At 39.0% G+C, this 21,309-nt stretch overlaps 2 protein-coding genes across 27 annotated transcripts in view; one reads left to right on the forward strand and one right to left on the reverse strand.

The window, feature by feature from the left end:
* The window catches only part of ptprk (protein tyrosine phosphatase receptor type K), a 111,385-nt gene extending 107,578 nt beyond the window's left edge, over positions 1-3,807 (forward strand). For all 19 annotated transcript variants that reach the window (XM_051408307.1, XM_051408302.1, XM_051408308.1 and 16 more), the window contains 2 exons: positions 340-475; positions 646-3,807. In XM_051408307.1, the coding sequence (XP_051264267.1) occupies positions 340-475; positions 646-699 (190 nt within the window). In that variant the 3' untranslated portion in view covers positions 700-3,807. The remainder of the gene's footprint in view (positions 1-339; positions 476-645) is intronic.
* A 1,332-nt stretch (positions 3,808-5,139) lies between these two features.
* The window catches only part of LOC127368192 (disks large-associated protein 2-like), a 104,655-nt gene continuing 88,485 nt past the window's right edge, over positions 5,140-21,309 (reverse strand). For 6 of the 8 annotated variants that reach the window (XM_051408725.1, XM_051408731.1, XM_051408728.1 and 3 more), the window contains 5 exons: positions 20,596-20,681; positions 20,059-20,504; positions 19,680-19,771; positions 17,927-18,079; positions 5,140-14,354 (listed from right to left, as the gene is read on the reverse strand). In XM_051408725.1, the coding sequence (XP_051264685.1) occupies positions 14,139-14,354; positions 17,927-18,079; positions 19,680-19,771; positions 20,059-20,504; positions 20,596-20,681 (993 nt within the window). In that variant the 3' untranslated portion in view covers positions 5,140-14,138. The remainder of the gene's footprint in view (positions 14,355-17,926; positions 18,080-19,679; positions 19,772-20,058; positions 20,505-20,595; positions 20,682-21,309) is intronic. The other 2 variants (XM_051408727.1, XM_051408730.1) reach the window with 1 other exon arrangement.

Genomic DNA, 21,309 nt, shown 5'->3' on the forward strand with positions numbered 1-21,309 from the left:
TCAGCAGCTCTTTAAAGAATAAATATCTGATAATTTGTTCAAGTGAAGATAAAAAAGGATAAAAAAAAGGTCTTTATTTAGCAGTGCTCTAATAAGGACATATAGGCACTTGAGCAATAGTAGTTAATACCAGTTATTTTTTTAGCATTTAAACAAAGACTCAGAGTTACACTTCTATTTTAGTTTTTTTGGTCTGATGATTTACAACATGTACTGACAAGCAGGATGATTTGTGCCAAAATCAGTGTGAGAGCTGGCAAAATTACAAATGCAATATTAAATTGTGCATTTTGTCACGTATCCCTGCACTGTACTGTAACTCTGTCCCTGTGTTCACAGAAATGGAGGTGGGCGTAGTGGAGTTTTCTGCGCCAGCAGCATTGTGTGTGAGATGGCCAAGAGACAGAGCGTGGTCGATGTCTTCCACGCTGTAAAGACCTTGAGGAACAGCAAACCTAACATGGTGGATACTCCGGTAAGTTAGTGAGAAGGAGACACAGGGAGTGAGAGTAAAAGTGGTTTGGTTTATTGTGAATATTTAAATATATTTATGAATATACAACATATCAGACATAAAAAGCCAAAATATGAACATGTGACCACCCAGATGGTAAGTTAAGTTCACGTGTCCGTGTTTGTCTACAGGAACAGTATCGCTTCAGCTACGACCTGGCACTGGAGTTCATCGAGTCCTCTTAAACAAAGGAGAGAAAAAGAAGAAGAAGAAGAGGAGGAGGATTAAGAGGAGGAGGTGAAGAAGAGCAGAACATCTTTTCACTTCCCATGTGTTTGATCCTTTGCTTTCGCTTGGTCCCGACTCCCCTCTGTGGCGGCCGTTCTGTAGCACCCGTTTTGTGTCCCTACAAATGGCACAAGCAAAAACCGGCTCCTCCTCGCGCAGCGTTGTGAAGAATCCAAATAAAGGGAAGAAAAGTTCAGACTTTTAACAGAATGAGCTGCTGGGAGTGCAACACGGGGGGGAGATGTTACTCCTTTTCCTCCTTTACGCTTATTGTACAGCTTTTTTGAGTGCCAGCGGGCCCCCCTGTATGTTTTGGGCCCCATTTAAATGTTTAACGTCTCATCACAAGCCCTCCCCTACCCCCACCTCCCTCCCATGGACTTGATGCCTCATGCTGTGTCAGCTGCAGTACTCAGTGTGCACTGTAGATGTCTCCCTCTCCCCTTTGCAAGCTGCAACCACAGCTTTTGAATAACTGCAAGTGCTAGTTTTCAGTGGCCACACATTCCTGCTCTCATGCTAATTTCTGAGTAACTTAACAGTGTTGGGCATCTCATCATGGTGATGTTTGAATATTTTGCAGCCAGTACTTTTGTACAAGAAAAAGAAACTTACAGCCTGGCCAAACTCTGTGAATGCTTCTGTTTTCTACTCCATACATCAGCGGCCATCTTCATGTTATTTTTCTGGTTGTTTCAGTGAGCATTATTATGGATTTAAGTACTTAAGAGCCACTTTGAACCCATTTTGCATTGGTTACATACAGGAGGTTGTCAGATAACAGAATACAAAGACACAGAAAATAATCTTAAATGTCTGTTTGCTAATTTGATGAATAAACTTTAGAAAGAAGACCAACAATGAAACACAACAAAAAAGTTTACACAGGGAGTATTAGGCTTTTAGGTTCACTTTTGTTTTTTTTGTTTTGTTTTTTACAACATCATGAAGTGGCAACTTAAAGAAATGTGTAGGATTTTCACTCAAATGTATTCCGTTCGAACAAGTGTGATATGTGTCATTGTTTATGTTTCCTGCAGCCACTGTGGGCTGCAGAGTGGATTTTCTGTGCTTTACTGATCTACTGGATAGAAGTCTTCTTTGTACCCCAAATTGTAAAAAAAAAAAAAAAAAAAAATGAATACTTAAGATTTTGTTCAACCATGTGACATTAGCATAATCATGTTTGTTTCAGGGCTGGGCCCAATGCACTTTCAATTCAGCCAATTCACAAATGGGATGTTTAATTTCAAATATGAACAGGGTTTTTGGGTACGAGGGAATCGGCTTATTAACTCTTAGAAAAAGACTGAGGATGCACGCTATTTTCGTGAACAGGTCAATTACAGTTTCCATTTATGGTTTGAATGGAATTGGAAGTGAACTGACCCCAGGCCTCATTCGTTTTGTGCACTGGTGGCCAACACTTTTTCTTTTTTTTTCTCCTCCTTGTTTTTTTATTATTTTGTAGCTGATGTTTATTCATAAGCCAAAGACTTTGTGTAAATATGTCTATATGGATAAAGCACATTGTTTGTATTTATTGTTTGTTTACTTGCATTACTTGTAAGAACAATCATTCTTCATTCCATGTTTACTCTACCACCAGCGTTTCTTAAACTGCGGCTCGGGACGCAAAACTGGGCTGCGAGTCTGTTTCCTCTGGAGTACTGAGAGTATTAGTTTGATTTAATGAGCCCATAATGGGTCCTGAGGTCAGAGGCTACAGCTGCTCAATTTGGGTCCGTGAAGAAAAAGTTTAAGAACCCCTGATAGAAGCTGTATATTAAAGCATTAGACGTAGTTTTTCAGTATTTAGGTGGAATTCAGTAGTATTGTCTTGTTTTCACTTAATGAAACTCTCTGTGATGTTACTGTGGTTTATTTGTGTAAAAGCCCCCATTTGCTCTGTTTGTGGTCAGTAGAACATCGGTGCATTTATATGCACAGAGTATTTTGGATAATAGTGCCTATCCCTCTTAACCTCTTAGTAGGGATAAGCTGTTTATCTTCATCCTCATACCCTGCTCACTCACATTACCCCTGAATACACACGGACTCAGTGATGCAAACGGGCTTAGTGAGTGAAACACGCAGGACTGTGGAACAAAAAAACATTTATTGTGCCTAATCATTTGAATTTCCTTGTTGATACAAGCATTTTAACAGCATCTTAGATCGCAACCAGGGCTTAGTTGAATGCGTTCTCATGGACGATCAATGTTTTGAATACCTTCTGGACCATGATTCAGTGTGTTTTATTAATCAGAATGCTTCATGAATTCTTTGTGAGGCTTTACCAGATGTGTTTCTGTTGTGCACAAACTGATTCAGATAAAAAAAACAAAACAACAACTTTATTGTAAATAAAATGTCAGAGGTTCCACGTGGTTGGAACAAGAGTAGCCCAGGTCTACTGTTAAGGATGTAAATAGACTATCATGAGTGCTATAAGAGGCTCTATTGTTGGATGAGCAGTAGAGATTTAGATGATGGATGCAATGTCAGAACATTAGTTCTGCTGTAGATAAAAAGTCAGAGATTGTACTCCTGGAGGATCCAACTTCAAATTTTGACAGATATTATTTGAAAAGCATTATAGTTTCCACTGAATACAGAACTTTATTCTGCTGGTGGAACATCAAGTTTCATTTTTTTTTTCCTCCAGATTTCTGGTCCGACCCAAAGAGCGGAGAGAGAATTCAAAGGCTATAACACTATACTAATACAGCCGTACAATGTCTCGTTGGACAAAACTGATGGTAATCTCTATAGCATGCAGAGAGAGGAAGTGAATCAGTGAATGATGAGACTGTTAATAATTTAATAGTATGTTAACCTTCTTAACTACACGGCTTAGGGAAAAACTAAGGAGCAAATCATGTTAAAATGCCCATAATTCCCCCTTAATAAATCTGAAGTAATGGCCCTGAAGAGTAGTGAATGAAGCAGGTGTCTGGATGAGAGGCCAGTCTGAGCATAGAATTGATATTCATGGTTCATAATTATTCTTGTCTGTAATGTTTGGCTTCTTTGCTGTAATAAAGACCACTTCTTTAATGAAATGTTTCTGTGTGTTCTGTTGTTAGCTTGCAATTAAAAGACCCAGATGTTGGGATGGATGAGTGATCAGCATACCTGTAGTTTCTGATATCTTACCTACACACCTGTAGATGTATTCCTGTATATTTTAATTTTTTTTTTTCATTTTGTAAGTACATAATATTGTTTCACTTAGTTTTTCTACTAAACATGTTTTTTCACACCTGGTTTTAGTTTCTAGTTTAGTTTTATGTAACTATAATAACCTTGGTGTGGGTGTGAACCCACTGGGCTTTATTAACAGGTCCTTCACCAGATTTAGACAATTTACACTATTTGTTTATACAGTTTTGATGACATCACAGAATTGGCAGCATCACCTGACTTGAGGTCAAATTAGCTGGAGACATTAAAAACCCCTGTGTGCGTGTGAAGGCCTTTTATACCACTGTTTATATAGACAGCAGCCGTTAATATCCCTTTCCACTGCAGAAACCTAAAACATAAAGGGAAGTCATTTGTGACAATACATTTTAATGTAAGCTCCGTGTGTTTAGTAGTTGTAGTTTGCTTGCTTTGACTCGTCATAGCAGGGAAAGCACCGGTTCAGCTTATAACATTAACAATGGCTGAAGTTCCACTGGAGTGCAAGAAGCCCTGAACCTGGCAAAACTAATCAGATATGTACATCATTAATGCTTTTCCTGCTGTTACACTTCATAATATCGTCCATTGAAGGTAAATGGTGAGCAGCACAGCTCTTCACGCACTGTGTTTGTGTTCACTCTATTATTTACCTTCCAACATCCTCACACCCACACTACTGCTGCCTTCACTCACTACTACATCCCTCCTCATTTTTGCAATGCAGTTTCTGAGCCAAATCAGTTCATGTAAACACATCTTCTCTGCACTTTAGGCCCGTAGACTGGGTCTCAGGTGGGGAGCGCACAGGTGTTGCTAACAACGTAAATGATGGCTCAGATCTATTCAAGTCTCCCAGCGTGACCCTGAAACTGAAGCAGGGACACATGTTCATGTTTTTACCTCACAAATGTCCCAACTGCTCAATTAGTAACTAATTAGATCACTGACTTTATTTAAATAATCCCAGAGAGCCAATACGGTAATAAGACACTTCATGTGGATTCTCCTTAAGGAAGCATCTTTCCTTCTATTATTATCATTATATGGACCCGCATAGAGGGTAAAAAACACTTTATTAGGGTTTTAGTAACCTTTGAGCTAATATCTCACATGACTTGTCTACTTTGTGGCACAACTCCATCACTGAACCCTTTTCCAAACTCCTGGTACCTAGAAAAGAGAAAAATGAAAGCGCTCTCACAACAATGTCGTTTTCTTCAAAAAGTTTAATTTGCATAATTATTTACAACAGATGGTTGATAGCAGTACTTAGAAGAGGCAAAATATACTGAACCACATTGATAAAGCAGGAAAATAATAAAATGATATAAATTGTTGAAACCATTTCAAAATCTTGCATTTAGAAAAGAAAGTTTACAATTCATTTATAGGTAAACAAATCTAGAAATGAAATATTCAGCTTAAAGTAATCTTACAAACACAAACTGATCTGTAGAATGCTGTAATACTGAACAGCAATGAAACACTAAATAATACATTCATTTTCACTATCCTGCATGCTATCTGAAGATCTTATAAAATAATGTTGACAAAGGAACGTTAAACAACAAAAACATGGTCAAGAGCGGAAAATAGTTCCATTTAAATTAGGCATATATTATATATTTATATATGTATATTTCTGTACAAATACTGAATATTTGGCATTATATTTATCCTCATTATTGATATATCTAACAATTCAAAATAGTTTTAAGCTAACCACAAACCTTTTATGCTATCAAATTTTTCTCATGTCACATTCAAAAACCCATAAGAGGCCTTCTGTTATTTCTACCCACAGCCACAACACAAGACATTTCTCCACCAAAGGCAAACTAAATTGTGACTGCTCTCTCCCCTCATAAAACACTGAAACATAAAGAACAGCACAGATATAGAAACATTTTTTCCTCCCAGTTACACAGTAGCACTTCAATTCAAAGAAATATGCAAATGTGGACAACATATACCTGTGTATTCTGGTTGGATTGGGATTGTATGTCCAAGAACTGGTGCAGGGACGGTGGCGTTAAATAGTGTTTCACTATCCTTCAGAGGCAATGTAAACTGATTCACATTGACTGAGGCCCGTAACACTGTGGACGGGCACTGAGCTCGCAAGTAAAAAAAAAAAAATAAATCACAGAAATTAAGCGTGAGGAAATGGTAAGCATCTAACCAAGTTCTCATTTAACGTGACCTAAGCAAAAGGTTTGCTATTTAAAGGAATAATTTGACATTTTATGCTTTCTCAGAGAGGCGAAAAGATTGATACCACTGTGAGTTACAACCAGGATAGGGTTAGCGTAGCTTAGCATAAGGCCTAGAAACAGGGAAACAGCTAGCCTGGTAACAAAATACGCCTACAAGTATCTTTAAAGGTCCCTGATTTACACGTAACTTATTTTTTGTTTATTCCACACAAGAGAAGAGAATTTGTAGTTTTATGCTGGTCTATTTCTTTGTTACGGACGAGTTGTTTCACCTGTTTTCAGTCTGTATGGCGAAGCTAAGCTAACCATCTCTTATAGACAACAGGAAACAGCTCATCCCCATTTCTGGCCAAGAAATAGATCATTATAACCCCCTTAAAACCACAACCGTTTTTACACTGTACAGATTAAACAAATGTATATAACATGTTAATTATTGAACTTTAGTTTAGCTTATCCAGATCTACTGTTTCTAATTTTACACTTCAGTTTTTTTTCCTTTTTAAGGACTGAACAAATAAGAAATAGATGATTTTAGGCAGATGTTGCTGCCTTTGGACGGAGCCAAGCTGTTTTAGCTGTTTCCCACTGTTTTCAGTTTTTTTTTGCTAAGGTAAGCTGGTCGGCAGCTTCATATTCAATAATAAGATATGACAGATCGACTTATCTAAATATGCAAATGTGCATATTTCACAAAAAATGTCAAACTGTTTCTCTAAGCAGCTCATCAACCACATAAACTGTACTGAAACACCCCTCTGATTTAAGTTTGTCAGAAGTCTAAAACTCAGGATGAAAAGCCAAACTAAAAATCGAAATCAGGCTTATTGCTTGAGGAGCAGATACGCTCTCATACAGCCCAGTATTAACGCAAGCATGACATCAGATATTGTCCATAATTACTCACTTGACTGCCATTTGTCTGGTGACAAAACTGGTTTATGCCATCGAAAGTGAATAAACATGATTTATGAGAAGAGAGAGCAAGCAATAGAAAGACATCTTTGCAGTGCAACTGTATCAGAAACAAGGAGAAAAGCTTTCAATGAAAATCTGATGGACTCTCACTTGAAAAGACTGTAAAGAGATCCTCAAGATACGGTTTAAGGGAAACTCAGGGCTCTATCTTGAGGATGAAATATGACACTGCTGTTGTAGTGTGTGTGTGTGTGTGTGTGTGTGTGTGTGTGTGTGTGTGTGTGTGTGTGTGTGTGTGTGTGTGTGTGTGTGGAGTGTGTGTGCATTTGATGCTTTTGGTGTGTGCTGATTGTCAGAATAAACAAAACACCAAAAAAGAAAAAAAAAAGAAAAAAGCTAATTTAGGAAAAGTACAAGGAGAGAAGTTGGTTGATTCAGCACCTGTACAGACTTCTCTGAGGTTTATCTTCAGGACAACTAGTAAACAATGTGTCTAAAATATGGTGCTGCAAACTGTGTTGTACAAAGCATAAACAGATGAGTAGTGATTTAACAGGGAAAAGTGACCCTGTCAAAGGAACTTATCACAACCGTGTGTGTGTGTCTGTGTGTGTGTGTGTGTGTGTGTGTGTGTGTGTGTGTGTGAAGTAAGCTGACTTTTTCTTCACACTAGATTTTTTATCTTTTATATTAGCATAAAGTAAATCGTAACTAAGCAATCATGGATGAGCTGTGTAGGATTGAGCGCTGGATGACAATGACAGCACACGTTTTTGCTCCTGTAGTATATAGCACAATGGACAGCGTGCTTTCAGTGCTCTGTAAATGAAAGGTGGTCTGCACCGGGGCCTGCAAGCTCTGCTGCCCCACAGAAGTACTTCTGCATAGTACACAGGCATGACAAAGTGTTCCTGTGGAGATTACAACTACTCCTAATATACCATGTTTGCTAAAAACGCTTAACCGTGAGGTAAATAGCTGTAGGTGAGCCTGCCTGTCGTTGTATGAAAAACACTATTGCACTTTTTGGCTGGTCAAGTTTTGTCAGTCTCCAGATTCTGTAGATGTAGAATGCCAGAAAACTGGCAGAAAAAACATCACAAGATTAAAATATCACAGCTAGGAGGAGAAATAGATAAAGACCTTTAAATAAATGATCTTTTTATGATTTGCTGAAATGGATGTGACGTGCACTCCAATTTACACCGTCATATCCACTCACAGAAATCCACGGATTTTCTGCAGTTCACTTTTGTTTTTAATGGAGCTTTATGCGCTGTCATATCACATAAATTCAATTCTAAAAATGTAACCGCATCATGGTGAATCATGGCAGAACATCTATGTGATCTGAACCAAAAAGAGGAAAACAAATGTTAGCAAATCCTCCTTTGATATCCTCTAGACTGTATTGTGCTGAAGTTTATTACAGTTTGGATCAGTCAAATATAAATGTAAGTTACTTTTAAATTCTGCAGTCCGACCCAGCCCAGTTTCCAGCCCTTTGTAATGGTATTACGGACAAACCTGCACTTTAAGAGGTGTTGCAGTCCTTTTCACGTATCTCGACCCAAAAACATTCACTCACAGAGTCCTATGAGAATCAAACTGTAAGGCACCTGAGGATTTGTCATGTACATAATCGCCAAACTCCTAAGCCCCTCGTAGCATGGTGGGTAAAAATATGAGACACAGATGCAGAAAAGAAAAAATATTTAGGCGTTTCATTAGAGTTGCTAATGAGGAGTAATCCTAAAATATACAACAACAAGAAAATGGTACCATGATTATAGAATAGCCCCGCATGATATCACAAAAACACATTTGCTTGGTGTCTATAATTCTGTCATCATGTGTATTTCATGTCACACATACTGTAATAGTGTACATCACTCGCAGCAGCTGGTGTCCCTGTGACTTTTGAGGACATCTTTGTGTCTGATATCAGTCTTACTGATAGATGATTGGTGCAAAAACAGCTGAAGTGACATCATTTTTCATTCAAGCCAGCGACGGTGAGGTTGTGAGTCTGGTTCCTGTTAATCCTCATCCCTCTTCTGTCCCTTTCACTCTCTCCCACTTAAATGGTAGCGCACGACAAGGTGACAAAGCAGAAAAGGTCATTTTTATGTGCCAAACCGACGTCATTACCTATTAGCGATACATTTAGCCCATCCCTAGTGGTTGGAAAATCAATTTAAAGGACCAGTGTGTAGGATTTAGTTTCAGATTGCAACTAACTGAACACCACTCACGTCTGTATCTGACAACTTGGGAATGAGAATGGGCTGTGAAGTGTGTACAAGAGACTACGGTGGCTGCAAACTCGCAAAAAAACGTGTTGTCTGCTACTGTAGAAACATGGTGGTTCAACATGGCGGACTCCACAGAATGTGACCCGCAGCGTCTGTACAAAAAAAATGTCTCAGTCTAAGGTAACGGAAAAACACAACGATTCCTATTTTCAGGTGATTAAACACTAACAAAAACATACCACTGAATGTTATATTCCATTTCTTTCTCTTAAATGTTACACACTGGACCTTTAAACAACCTCCAAGGAAATTCTTAGGAACAGAAATGTTACAGCTACAAAAACACAAAAGTCTCTGTTTGAAAAGGTGGTTTTATCTTTTAAAGGAAAGCCTGGATTGATGATGATGAGTACCAGATCATCAAGTACTACGCATGATGGAATCACAGTTTGCAGTCTGTGGGAAGAAGTAGACTTGATTTGCATGACTTTCAGTCAGGTGGAAGAGCAGTTGGATTGTTAAAGTAGCCCCATCAACTGTTGTCATAATTCAGAGAGGTTGTTGTTAGTCCCACTGAGGGCAAAAACGTAGAGAGGAACCAGTGAAATAAATGAGGATTTTAATATTTTCAAAGCTAACAGTATTCTCCATCTAGCTTTAAAGAGGAGCTGATATGATGAAGATGCAGATATTTATAGACTTAGAAGGGAGATAAAAGATGGCAAACAAAAACAGACGTGTGTTCTCATCCACCAAACCTAATGGCACTAAGTGTTAAACAGTGAGAACCAAAATCAATATACTTCTACTTAATACTTCTGGTTAACATGACTACCACAGTGCTTACACTATAGTATCAGTGGTCAGTAAAGCCAGCTGTTAAGCTAGATTAGACTTAGAAACTTTTATTTTTTATCAGTCCTCTCTTAGCCTTTCACATAAGTAGTGTTCCTCTTTCAGATTATATGGGCAGAATAGATATAAAAACAGAAATTATTATTCCTTAGTTAAATATTGATAGTCATAAACTCCCTCCTAGTCACAGGTATCCTAAGAAGATTTCTAGCGTGACTAGTTTAACCAGCAGACCAAGAGAAAGTTTGTAGGTAACGTCTGTGTTGTAGAAAAAGTACAGAATGTGTTGGAAAGATGTGCTGGAGAATAAAGAAAGAAAAACGGGACTCTGTGCCACTAACTATCTCTACACCAAACTGTAATATAAAAAGTGGGCATCCTTGGTTACGTAATTATATAATATTAAAAATAGACTGAAATAGAAAATATTTAAGCATGGCAATTCATAGAAAATGAATTGCCAATCTGTTCGTTGGAGTGAATTCGAAGAGGCTAATTATGCAGAGATGACTTAAAATGATTTTGGTTCCGGTTTAAAGTGGGTAATTAAATGGAATCAGCCACAATCTGTCGGATCCGTTTTCTTTGAAACACAACATGAATACTGTATTAATGTTGGAGGTAAAGCCCCTTCATGGAAGAAGATACTGTATTTTAAAATAAATTAGAGTATTCATTGATCTTAAAAGTGAGCCCTTGTCATCTTATCAGTTTCTGTAATTCTATAATGTACTTTGACAAGAAAATTATTCTTTAGTCCTTTAGTCTGTACAGGGGCACAGTATATATACAGTATATAGATACACATTTAAATAAACAAAAGTTAAATCGATTTGAATTTGGTTTATTGGTGCATATACATATATATATATATATTTATATATATGATAAATATACTAATTCTTACAGTCTACATATAGAACTCTCTGTGTTAACAAAAATATGGTTCATAGATTATTTACTGCATGAGGATGTTCACATAGCCATTTCTTTTATCTGTTTTTGAATTACAAGGCCAGCAATGCCTGTTTTGTTTTATTTTAACCAATGTATTGTATCATTGCTTGGAACCTGCATGAACGGACTCAGATTTTTTGCATTGAAACGAGTAAATCTATTCTGAGCAATAAATGTTAGTGTGTGAATGCTTTTGTTTGAAATGTGAAATAATGTATTGCCTTCGGTGAGCTGGCATATCTTCTTCTATTATTTGTGTGTCATGTCATATTTCATCATAAAACCAATCTGATAAATCAGGATAAAAAAAGAAAGAAGCTGAATTGAGTTTGGGAGTGACGTCTCTCCAGCCCAGTTTAGTTGGATTTTTCAGCACCTGCTCATCTCCTGGGATGTTTTTTTTTTTTTTTTTTGCATCGTTAGGGGCTCTACATTCATGAGTGGTTTGGTTAAGGCCGTCTGGTAAGGTAAGGGTTTCAGATTTAGCACTGATGTACACACGTCACAAAGTAAAATACTTCAGCTTCAGGTCAGAAAAATGCAAAATGCCTCAACGCAAGCAAAATAAACCCCCGTCATAATCCTTCCCAACAAGTACGACTCACTGCCTCACACAAGTATTTACAGCACACGGACTGCTCTCGCCTACTGAGTGTCATTCTAATTACAATAAAATGGGAAACATTAAACACTGTACTGCAGCATAATTCTAGTGGCCCTGTATCAACATTTGTTTTAATTAGCTGGGGTTAGATTGGCGAATGAGGATGAATGGGCGTGTATTGCAAAATGTTATGGAAACGTTTTCGGTGTGGTATAAAATATGGACAGGTACAATACAGCATGTTCAGCTAGCTATAGCGGTATGCCCTTGGCTCAGGGTGGGCATATTAGATTTTTACGATTTTAAGTTTGGTGGAATGTCAAAGCCTGTAATCTCTCCCATCTGATAAATATATATCCCTGACCTCTTTGCATGTTAGAAAGGAAGTTAAACCATAAAACCTTCTCCTCATTTACATCACTGAGGGCAAGAGCATTGCAAAGATGATCTTTTCTAAAGTCACAATCTACCACAAGTCATCGGAGAGACAACGGGCACCATGTTAATAAATCTCTGTTTAAAAAGTCCTTGAGTGTGTGTGTGCGTGCACATAGGACTGGGTAAAGGACAACAGTTTTAGAGTAAAAAGCAGCACCATTTACTATAGTAACTGAATATTGTTAAAGTGTCATTTGCACCTGTCTTTCCTAGACTACATGAGCAGATCAAAATAACAACAGGAGTGTTTTCATTATGCCCCACTTGGAACAGAAAGTTGGATGCAGTGTGTTATGAGATATGGTTTCTGTTGGCTGAGAAACACCCCTTAATAAGCAAGACAAATGCACTGTCAAATCAACCCACAACTGTTTTAACTATAAATACTAAATGTATACTGTAGATTGTGATGTTGGTCATATGATAGATACTGTACGTATAATTAAAAGTGTTAGAATCACAATATTGTAATTACGAGAGGCCTGAATGCCATCAGAAAGAAATGAAAACAAAACAACACAAGGTGCAGTTTATATGACCTATAGATTATAGATGAAATTCTGTAGTTCCATATCTGTCCTTGCAATTCAACTGCAACAATATCACATGAGCTTCATAAACAACATTTCCCTTGGAAATACAAACATGAATATTATAAGGTGCAAAATGCATTGTTTAATACAGTCACCTCTTTCAGGCTGCGCAAAACTTTCTTTTTGTTAATAATTCATATTTGTTCTGCAATGGAAATGTATCCAGCAGCAAATAACGTACATAGCTTAAAAATGTCTAGTCCTAGGAGGGGATGGTATTACATGAATGGAAATGAATAAATGCTGAAATGATGGTCTAGGATTTTGAGCCTTATTTTTAGATCTCATTCAGCAACACTGGTCAGTGGCTGCAGCATGCCTGGTTAAAGATGGATAGATGAGACAAAGCTAGAAAGATGTACAGTTGTGCAGCACCTCAGACATGCTGTCCAAAGTTTTTAATACCGTTCTAAGTTTGACTGTTTCACCACAGATTGGCAGGAAATGAAGAAAAAAATTGATCAACCAAGCTACCAGGTTTTACCCACTTCCGTAGAAAAGGCTGGGTGTGAAGTTTGAACCTCTTCAAAAGACAATAATTTAGAGATTTTCTAAAGGCTTTTTCACCTTTGTAAGACAGTGGGAATTCAGTCTCTGCTGCTGCCGTTCCTTCACACAGGGTGCTTTAGCCCAAGACCACTGTTGCTGGTGAGAAACGCTAGAAAAGTTGCACTTTGTGTTTCCCTTTGAATGCGGCAAGTACAGCATCACCCTTACTCACAGCAGGGCAATGGCGGCAATGGAGAGGACTGGAGTTTTAACAATAGTGGCAATGACCAATTAAATCACTAACTTGAATTAATGTCACTTAAATAAATACAGGTGAAATGTTTGTTCTGGGGTATAGCAGCTCATTCTCATGGTGCAGAACCTGTGGAAACGAGTCCCTGGTGGGTTTTTTCAAAGCTACACTAGGCAACTTCACATATTAGTGGCTCATGTTTACCAATCCAGCTGGCCTGTCTTCTATTCTAACCAAAAAACACCAAAAGGACAAAGAGGCAAAAGGTCTAACGCTGGTGTGTCCAGTTTTCTCAGTTTTGGGATCCATTTTTAATGTTTTATTTATTACTTTCTGGAGGAACACGACCATCCACACCTGACTCATCTGACTCAACTGATTTCTCGCTCAGGGAAGATTGGGCGTTCTTCCCTATGGCAGTGCCACATTGTCATTTAAGGATGCGTTCCCCATTGAAATCTTGCCTAGTGTAGCTTCAGTAGGGACAACCCAGAGAATGGCAACAGATAATGAGACAGTGGACGAGCAATGTGTGACAGATGATGACAGCGGGAGGAGGCTGGAGGTGACGCCACGAGCTGGTGTTGGGTGGAGTTGGACAAGAGGAGCTGAGGATGAATCCATGGACCTCAAAGCCGTGTCTGGGCTTCAGGGATGTAGATCTCGATGCTGTCTGCCCTCTCTGTGGCTGAGTTCTGTCTGAAAGAAGCTGCTCGTTTGGCAGCCATGAGGCGTCTGCGGGCTTCCTGTCGCTGGCGGTCCTGAAGGTCCAGAGAGCGCTCTCGCGTCATACCGCCACGTCCCTTGGTCGGCCGCTTTGGCAGAGGTGGTGGCCACTTACGCTCCTTAGGATACAGAATGACATGATTAAACGGTAAAGGTAAAGGTAAAGCATTATTATTGTAATGTATCTGACAGAACTAGTTGATTCACAGGGGAGACTATAGCTGTGTATCTCAATCACTGGAGTGTCAGATAATATAAATTAAAGACCATGATTTTTAAAGCCCTTAAACCTAATGGATGATGAATAGATGAGTCAATCTAATCATTTATGTTTGATAACTGCTCTGCTATGAAGTGAACTGAAAACAGGATCAGGCTGCCTTTATGGAAAAAAAGCAGTTTTATTCTAGTGATGGTAATTTTATAATGTTTTATTTAGTTTGGTCATTATCTCATTATAGGAAGACAAGAGAGACTATTTATTCAGCTCAGAACAAGAACTCATAATTGAGGGGTATGAGGAAAAAAGCAATATTTACCAGCAGATGAAACACTGCTGGAGTAGTTTCATTTCATAAGGAACTCAGGCAGGAAATGATAAATGTTGATTCAGTGCAGATAAATTAAATGCTATTAGGAGTTTTATTCTCTATAGAGTGCACTGCTTTGCCTAAATTTGGCTATAATTCTTTAATATAAGGACTCTTGGCATGTTGAAGACCTGTGTATCATGAACAGACTCAAGTCACTTTGCCTCAACTTTGCTACCACAGCTTGTTGTTGCCACAGACTACACAAGAATAGAAATGATAATAAGAAATATTCACTAGAGGCCACAATATAAGAAATCATTATCATTATTCTCACTGAGGGACTTTATATTTATGCAGCAGAAAAACAGTGTATGAACAAAATCTGCCTTGTGTGACCCAGAAGCTCTTTGCTCAAACAAAAGGCATCTAGAGACACTACAGAAACAGCCATTATTGATTATGTAGCCAGAACATTAACCTTGCAAAACCGGTCAAATCTCACCCGAATGACCTACAAATCCGAACACGTGTATACAATAACTTTTGAAAGCAAGACAAGTTTTTCTGATTGCTTGGCAAGATGCTGTTAGTGCTATGCTGGGCATGCCTTGAAGGAGAGAAGTCCAATACAGAGCATCTGTGTCACTGTTAGGGCTCAGCTTCATGGAGCTTGCAATGTGCCTATTAACTGCTGGAGGTAAATAACTCTCCTACAACTACAACTGTAGCATGAAGACAATTATCCAAGTGCCCTGAAGGATCTTGTCTATCTGTGAAAAAACACATTACCATCTAAATGTGCTTCTTACAAATGCAGCTCGCTCGTCTACAGGCACCACTCTTACAAATGTGCTTTTATTAAGTGTTGGGCATTGGGTCTTTTATTTTCTGATCGTTAGTATTTCTACATTTGATTTAGAATTAACTTAATCGTGTTTTTTATTGTTATTTTGCACACTAAACTCACTTTTTTTTCAGTCTTCTGCCTACTACAGTCACAAGTAACCTTGTTTTCTTGTGTTGAGGTTGCTAAAAATGTACTAATTTCAGCAGATTCCACAGACACTGGTTCTTAAAGCAGTGTTGATGCACATGTGCATATAGGAGGGAAACTGAGCCATCAAAGTCTGTGGACGTATGACAGGACTTTAATAATAAAAAAGACTATCCTGCTTTGATTCACCTCTACACGTATCTGTCAAGATTTGAACCAATGTTTTGAGTAAAAGCCACCAAATAGCACAAATAGCCACAGCAAATTTCCCTGTATTATAACACTTAAAAGCAAAGTTTTGCATGTGTTCAAACAATGCGCAAAAGTGTATTATTGCTCCAGAGACAGTCCTTTTTTTTTCTTTTTCCACACCCATTAGTTAGTCTGTTAAATCTCAAAAGTCATACGGTCTGAATGAAGCTGCAATTGGTCACTTGGTGCTGGTGAAAAGCAAGCTTACTGTAAGCGCCATTGTTCACTACTTTCAATGCTTTGCAAGATGCAATTATAGATCTCAAATTTGTATTAAATGCAGATGAAAGAAAATATACATGTTCTCCAGAGACAAAGACAGTTACTGTAGTCCTCGCAAAAACTGCACTTTGAATGGTACAGTCACTGAAAGAGTCCCACGTTATAAATACTTCTGGACTGATCACATATTGATGAACTAAAGACAAAATTTACAGATAAAAATCTTGTATGTCTTGTAGACTGAAGATTATGGAAGTGTTAGATTATGGTGATGTGATTTACAGATATAAGGCAACATCAACTCTTGCCCCTAAAGGCTGTCAACCATTTAGCTCTTAGAACTGGAGACACTGTATTCTTTGTCCATTAGAAGAGAGCCGCATTTGTTTTTATCTATTTATAAGGGTTAGGGCTTCTCCAAAAATTGCCCTGATATTTGACGTCATTTATTGGCTGGAGAGTTGGAACACATAACACCCGCTCACAGGACTGGCTGCTGCTGCAGGTTCCAAGAATCAACACTGATCTGGGAAAGACTGCTCTTAGATTGCAGAGTATTTTAAAGCCTGATACTCTGGTTCCAATGGGCCAATTGATTAATCCAGTCAAAACCTTGATAGATTTTCACTGTGACTGTTTTAAACATGTTTTTAATTGACTTTTTATTGTATTATATCTATGATTCTTTAAATTTTACTATCATTCTTTTATTATTCTTATTGTGTAACTATTAAGGTATTAATTGTAATTAACACGACTGATATTTGTTTTGTATCAAATATGATGGTTTGTTTCATGCCTTTTTTATTTAGCACTTTACTTAACAATGTTACAAAAGAAAAAGAAAAACCAACATGAGTGCAGACAAACAATAGAATACTAGGCTGTCCAAGAACTGCAGCTATGATGGTTAAAATACAATAGTGTAAGCCAACCCTATTCAGACAGTTCATAGACGAGGCAGATTTATTCTTAATCCTAATAAGATTATTTATTGTTGGCTGTTGTTGAATCCTGAACAAACCGGTTCAAGAACCAGAGCTAATTTGGTGGGAAATGAGTTTTCCTGGTCCACACTTCTCTTCTCAATAGTTTCCATTTGGAGTCAAAACTAAAGTGCTTTTGAACCATTAATGTTGCCTCCACTTACTATCTTGCTATCATATTTTAACTAATCATGAACATATGTATGACCTACGTGCATGAATGTGATTACATAGCAGGCTGATATAGAAATGAAATAATACAGGAAATGCAAAACTAAACAAAATAACAGTATTTTGTAGTATTTTTTCTATTAATTCATTTCATTAGGGGCAGCTCCAGTGGTTCACGTACCATAGTTTGAGAACCAGCAGGAGAAAAAACAGGTGATGAATTACAATGACAATATGGACCAGACAGATAGAACAAGTCCTAAATTATTCTTGAGACGCAAATGATGATTTTAACAGGAAAACATGTTTAGCGGATGCTACTAGCTGTCTAAGCTGAACTGATGTTGCCTCTTAACATCGTCCCTGCAGTGTTATGATAAGAATGATTAACCTCCTGCTGGTCACAAGCCTAAAAAAGAAGGCAAATGTTGTTACTGCAGCTTTCCTCAAAAGCTGAGCAAGTTCATCTGGAGCCCATTAAGACTAATTATTATGAGTGTGTGGATCCCCGGGTAAACAGTCACCAGATTTACCTTCTTCTCTGGGCTCTCCACCAGCTGCCACTGGTTGCTCTTGATCTGCTGCAGCTCATCAAACTTGGCAGTGACGTCATCGATGGAAAGCTGCAAGAGGTCCCAGAATCCAGCCAGGTCCTGAGATGTGGGTCTGGGCATGGCACTGGGGTCCTGAAGAGAGTGAAAGTGAAATTATTTCCCATCTTTGTTATGTGGAAGATTGCTGAACACTAATCAGCATCATGCCACCTGTATCATACTAAACTTAGATTGAAAAAAACAAAAAACCTACAATGTATTGAAATATTAATCAAATCTATGTTCTACAGCTTACTTTCTGCTACTCATAGCCACCTCAAGATTTGAACCTCATCATTCCCACCACTGTGTGGCAGTAGAGCACCAACATTGGTTCATAACCTCAACTAACGGTTCCTTGGTTCCTGGGAACATCCCTTAGCTGCCATTAAATGCAGCAGAGTTGGTCTGTTGTGTGCTGTTGCAACAACGATTAATGATTATCAAAGGTCATTTTTCTGACCACATGCAGCGGGGACAGAATGCATGGGAGAGGGACAGAGATATGCTATTCATCATTAGCTCAAATCAGGCATGATATATATACTGTATGTGCCCTCTTTAGGATAGTATTTCTGTGTGTAAAAGACTATCAGCGCAGGTATCTGTTTTTAGATTTTTCACTCCACTTTAATTCTGTGTAATTATCACTTTTATGTGAAATTTAAATGACAAATATCGGGTGCTCCTTGTTGCTGCATTTCTGTGGTGCATTGCTCTTCATACCCAGTTGGCTGGTGTGTCAACTGCAGACCACAACGCACCCAATCAGGCAGCCACGTACAGCCCTGTGCTCATTACCACGGACAGCAAATACAGAATGAAATGTGATCACAGACCAAGGAAAAGGTCCGTCAAGTAAAAACTTCAAAGCACGTTCAGAGCTTTTTATAGACCCGTCATGCAGTTCCTCCTCTGCCCAGCAGGGAAACAGAGTTGTTCTCTAATTCAGACACGTCTGAAAGCTCAGGGCAATCTATGGCTTGTCACTACCAATGTTAGACTTAATTCATCATCCCATTATCTATGGGGAGAGAGGGAGAGAGTGTAACCCAAAACCATCCAAAAGAGAGCAACACACAGAGTTAAGACACACACACACACACACACACAAACACACAAACACACACAAAAAAAACACAAGGCAGTGAGAGAGCAGGCAGATTTCAACCACCTCCACTAGGTTTTGCATTTCATTAAAAAAATTAGCTACGCTTTACTAAGGTGCGATTAAGTGCCTGCCTGTCTCTTTCACTCTCTCTACTGTATCTGCAGAAACATTCCCGCTTATGACACTATCATCTCCTAATATATGCTGACTGTGTGGATAGTTAGCATTAGAAAAGGTATGAGTTTCCAGTCAACGTGACATGAGGGTTAAACAGTGAGACAGTGTGGCAGTCCATTATTCAAACTCTGAGATCCCATTCGAACTGCTGCCTCCGTGCATTAATGGATAGCCTAAACACAGGTGCTGCTTCCTATTGGAATTCCCCTTTCGTTTACTGCGGGGTCAATAGCAGCAGAGGGACTGCTTCACTATTGATCTCTGTGGTCTATTTCTGGAAGGCGCACTAGTGCAGCGTCAGGACAAGCAACTTCTCAGAGCTCTGAGAAAGAGGAGCCTATCAACAAGTTTACCCCCTGATCTTTAACAGCATGTAGGTTTCATCCACAAACACATACTACTCACCAGATTCTGCTGACATAGCCAGTAAAACTGCTGAAATTTTTGAGACATTAGTAGCTGAGCACTTCCCACTGCACTCCGGATTTTTCCTAGGACTGGTGGACACACAAACAGACACACACATAGAAAGAGAGGAAAACAAGAGACTCTGGTTTAATCGCTGGCAGTTTGGCAAAGGCTGACATGTTGAGCAATGTCTTTCAGGCAGTCATTCACAAGGCTCCAATCTGCTCACAAAACGCCTATCACGATTCTGTTTTCATTGTCAACATGACAGCTAATACTGTGAATGTTCACTTTCACTATACTGTTATACATACTGCAAAAATGATCACAGAGCACATATCATGAAAGCATTGACCTCATTCAACAAAAGCAGCACCTGCTTTGGCAAGAATGTAGTTTCCCTCAGGACACTCACTCTCCTCTGAGAGGTCATGCTCCTCTGCTTCTCTCTCCATCTCTTTGCACCATCCCTCCAGCCGCTTGGTTTCATTGTGAAGGAGCTGCATAAACCAGCTGCCGTCCCTGCGAAGGGGGGACACTCGGCCCGTTTCGGCACTCTCCAGACTGGGTTGAACCAGCCAGGGTTCAGGCTGTGGGCTGGGGGGCCCACTGGAAGGCCGGTAGTCCTCCCTGTAACTGAATAGGCCCTGTGTGCGTACCGTACGGATGGCCCCATACTGCGTGGGCGTGCTGGGCTCTGAGTGGCGACCAAATCCACCACCAAACTGCAGGCCCTTGTCCTCCATCGAGGGAAAGCCCTCCAACTCCATGTCTGCTTGTACTGCAGTGGTCACACTGTTGGAACGTTTGAATCTCCCATGTCTAAAAAAAGCACCAGTTACAGGGACAATGCTTAAGAAATGCAACTTTGACTATAGACAGTGTTTTTGTTTGTTCTGTCTGAGCCACCTACCGTTTTTGATCTTCCACCTGAATCCCTATTGAATGAAACTGAGGAAGGCCTTTACTTTCAGTCTCAGAGTCTGTCACAGTTTCCACCTGGTAAATACAAACAACAGAACTCTGTCAAATTATCATCATTCACAATTGAAATGTTCAGACATACCAAAGCACAGACACACATATTCCACTGAAAACTACACCTTGACATTTAGTTTTTACTTATTACACTTATTTTCTCTTTCAGCTCCCAATATGATTGATGTGTTTGCTGGTTTTCATAGGGAATTCCAAAAATGCTCTTAATTTACAGACCAATACATAACATGTTGCCAAGCTACAAAACAGCTTATTTTACACATAGGCCTGTAATAATGTCGCTCAAACCTACACGCACCACCTCAGCAGAAGGTGGAGGGGTGGTGAACCAATAGCCAGTGCAACTGTTGTGAGAAAACAGCACTTAAAAGTACCAACATGTACAATTGCAGTGTGGGTACTTGTATGAGGTCCAGAATGAGTTCAACCCCATCCAGGATTTTGGCACTAAGGAAACTGAAAATAGAAAGTTGGCAGTGTAATCATCAACTAGCTGGAACTCTGGGTCACAACTGGCACAGTGTCCAGCAGCTACATTTGCAAAAGGACATTCAATTGTTTTGGACACTATACCCAGCGTTGCCCACAGGAAACGTCTGTGAGCAACATGCATGTATAACATGGTCCA

This window comes from Dicentrarchus labrax, unplaced genomic scaffold (assembly GCF_905237075.1).
Source record: "Dicentrarchus labrax unplaced genomic scaffold, dlabrax2021, whole genome shotgun sequence".
Taxonomy (NCBI): Eukaryota; Metazoa; Chordata; class Actinopteri; family Moronidae; genus Dicentrarchus; species Dicentrarchus labrax.